The sequence below is a fragment of the Fopius arisanus genome, unplaced genomic scaffold, assembly GCF_000806365.1.
Source record: "Fopius arisanus strain USDA-PBARC FA_bdor unplaced genomic scaffold, ASM80636v1 scaffold00068, whole genome shotgun sequence".
NCBI classification, from domain to species: domain Eukaryota; kingdom Metazoa; phylum Arthropoda; class Insecta; order Hymenoptera; family Braconidae; genus Fopius; species Fopius arisanus.
The window spans coordinates 465,924-468,991 of NW_011887807.1; the positions used below are offsets into that span (position 1 = coordinate 465,924).

The 3,068-nt window shown below is 31.9% G+C and overlaps 1 protein-coding gene across 1 annotated transcript in view; it reads left to right on the top strand.

Annotated features, from left to right (window-relative positions):
* Positions 1-3,068, top strand: part of LOC105269367 (elongation of very long chain fatty acids protein 7) — a 28,411-nt gene that overhangs the window by 9,717 nt on the left and 15,626 nt on the right. The window contains exon 2 of the mRNA XM_011309526.1: positions 1,429-1,774. Coding sequence (XP_011307828.1) covers positions 1,436-1,774 — 339 coding nt within the window. The 5' untranslated portion in view covers positions 1,429-1,435. The remainder of the gene's footprint in view (positions 1-1,428; positions 1,775-3,068) is intronic.

The window sequence follows — 3,068 nt, forward strand, 5'->3', positions numbered from 1 at the left end:
ATAATTTATATATATTATTTATATATATATATATATTATATATATATATCATATTATATAGATATATTTTGATATGCATAGCGCCAAAAAAAGCTGACAAAAAACGTTACATGCTTTTTTTTTAAAGGGAACCATACGCTAAAGGTGGTTGTCTAAATTTTCGGGGTGTCCTTCTCAGGACATCTTGTTATTAAAAATTCTTAATGAAAAAAATTTTATAAATTAAAATTAGAATAAGCAAATGAAATTTTTTAAAAATGAGAATTAATTTTTTTAATTCATTTCAATTTCAATTTTAGGACATACATTTGAAAAAACATAATTTACTGTTCCACTTTTTCTCGAAAACAAATAGAAAGTCAAAGAATTCCGATGAATTTATTCTTGACTTTTGAGGACAGTTACACTGACTACGGTTAAGAGAGAGAACATGCCTTCTTCAGGTCTGTGATGCCCTGCGCGTAGGGAAGAGTAGTAGGGATATTCGACAGAAACTTGATGGTGTGAAAAGTGAGATGCTTTATGCCCTAAAGTAGAGGCAGGCAAAATGAGAGTAGGATGCTCGTGAACTTGAGAAAGAAAAATTTCATCGTCAATTGACAATTAAAGGACGCCGATAATTTTTTTGATTGTGAGAAATTTGTAAACTTTAATTTGGCATCGAGAGCGGGAAATATAAAAATGAAAAGTTTGAAAATGAATGTCAAGTCAGATTTATTAACAACATGATAATATTGAATAACCGTTTTTCAAACAATATCTGTACCTCAAGAAATGTATGAAAGGTACGAGTTTTTTTTTTATAAAGTCGATTAAAAGCAACCAATAACCAATCAAAAGCATAACAACAAAAAAAAAACAATAATTGAAGAAATATTTTCATTATAGAAATAGAAAATTTTCAAGGGCGGAAGAAAAGTGAATACTTTCCGCCCGAGGGCGGTACTTCGTTTTTCGTTGTCTGAAGGGCAGGAGAAAAGTGAGTACTTTCCGCTCTCGGGTAGAAACTTGCCTCACTTATCACTTGGCCTCGCTTATCAGGGAGCAAAGTGCGAATTTTCCGTGCAGGTGGGTTGAAATAGTATATTGTGCATCAAGGGCGAAAAGTCATTTTACCGCCCGAGGTGCACATGCTATATTTCACCATACCTGCAAAGGGACCTTTAAAAAGGGGCCTGTTGAAAAAACCTTCATTTTCTGCACACCTGAATGTTTGTTTTCGCTAATAATTATATATAATAAAAATAATTGTCTGTACGATACTCTATATATGACATATTACATTTTTAAACAGAATATATGTGCCTTTAATTAAGTTAATTAATATATACGTCGCATATATACCATTTTCTACGCGGGATGATAACGATTTTCACAAGGAAAATTCCACGGTTGTAATAATGTGATTGGAATTTTTTATTGTTATAGATTAAAAATGGTATCAGCAGCAGCGGAATTAGTGGTAGAACGAGAACCTGAGCCGCTATTAAAAATGCAAGACACAAATCGGACATTCGTAGGGGCAGAGGGCCTTGTCCGTATGGCCTTGGAACAGTACACAGAAATTCTAGAGACAGCATCAGACCCAAGAGTCAGTGACTGGCCCCTGATGGACTCACCAATTCCTACATTCCTAATCGTTGTACTTTATCTTTACGGGGTCACTCTCCTGGGTCCAAGGATGATGGCAAACAAAAAGCCTTATCGACTCAAAACTGTACTTGTCGCTTATAATGCCTTTCAAGTTATTTTCTCACTCGGAATGCTTTACGAGGTAAATAACAACGTTTTATTAATTTCTATTAAAAGTTTTAGAAATAGAACCATTTCTATTTCCAAAATATATTTTCAAAATATCTTAAATATAATATCGTTTAATTTATATAAGAAAAATACGAAGGGTAAATATTTCAGATTATATTTTATTTTAGATAATTAGCCCATAATTAGCCCATATCATATACATTTTTCCGTGGCGGTATATTCTTTTCAATTGCACAATTCATTCGCGGAGAAATCAATTCTAATACAATATTTTATTTATGCAATTAACTCAAGAGCTAATTTTATTTATGCAATTAACTCAAGAGCTTTCAGAAACATCAGAGGATTGGCCATATACTGTACCTTTAAACTAATAAATTTACATTACACTTCTGCATTACCGCAATCAGAAATTGATTGATGTTCTAATCACAGTTAATTATTTAAGATATTCATTTCATGCTAAACGAATGAGAATCGAATTTTCATTGACGAAATTACACAAACTTCTTCCAATTTTGTGCAAATTAACTTAAAATAACTTTGAAGAGATTCCTTTTTTTTCATAATGACTCAAAATGGTGGAGCTAAAGGTAATTAAAAAGTCAAATTTCGTTTTAAACCTGAATTCATCAGGAAGATGAACTAAAAAGCCCTAGCAGATTGAACTTGTTCCGCAGAACTTGAAATTCTCAATTTACAAGTGATTGTTTATTTATAGTTTTAAAATTGCCTGAATCTTTTCTGAGCTCCACCTGTCATAAAGCCTGTTAATATTTTCTCCCAACAATTTGTCTTCCTTAATGAAAAAAGAAATTTATTCCTCGATCCTTTCTTTCCTCAACATTTCTTCCTGAAAACGCATGATAACACAAATTTTCCCCCTGTCATTTCAGATCAATGCATGCCATTCCTTTATGTACAGAGAAAGAAATAATTATTTCAATGTCCATTACTCTGAAAAATTCAGTGATAAAGGGAGATAAGTTGACTTATCTATCAGTAGAGTTTTTGAGCAATATTTGTCAACCTAAGAAAGACAGCGGCTTTTATGTAGTAACATTTGTTGTAGCAATTTATAAGTTCCACAAAAAAGGTTATAATCAAATCTTTATCATCTTCTTTAGCTTCCGAGATATTCTTTGAACATTTGTCAGTAGTCCAAATTACTTATCTCCTTTTACCACTTCGCTACTGAATTATTTATATATTATTTATATAATAATATTGAATGATGCTAATCTTAACGTCTGATTAATCTTAAAGAAAATAAACTGATCGGAAGAAATTCGGGGTTTGTGGGG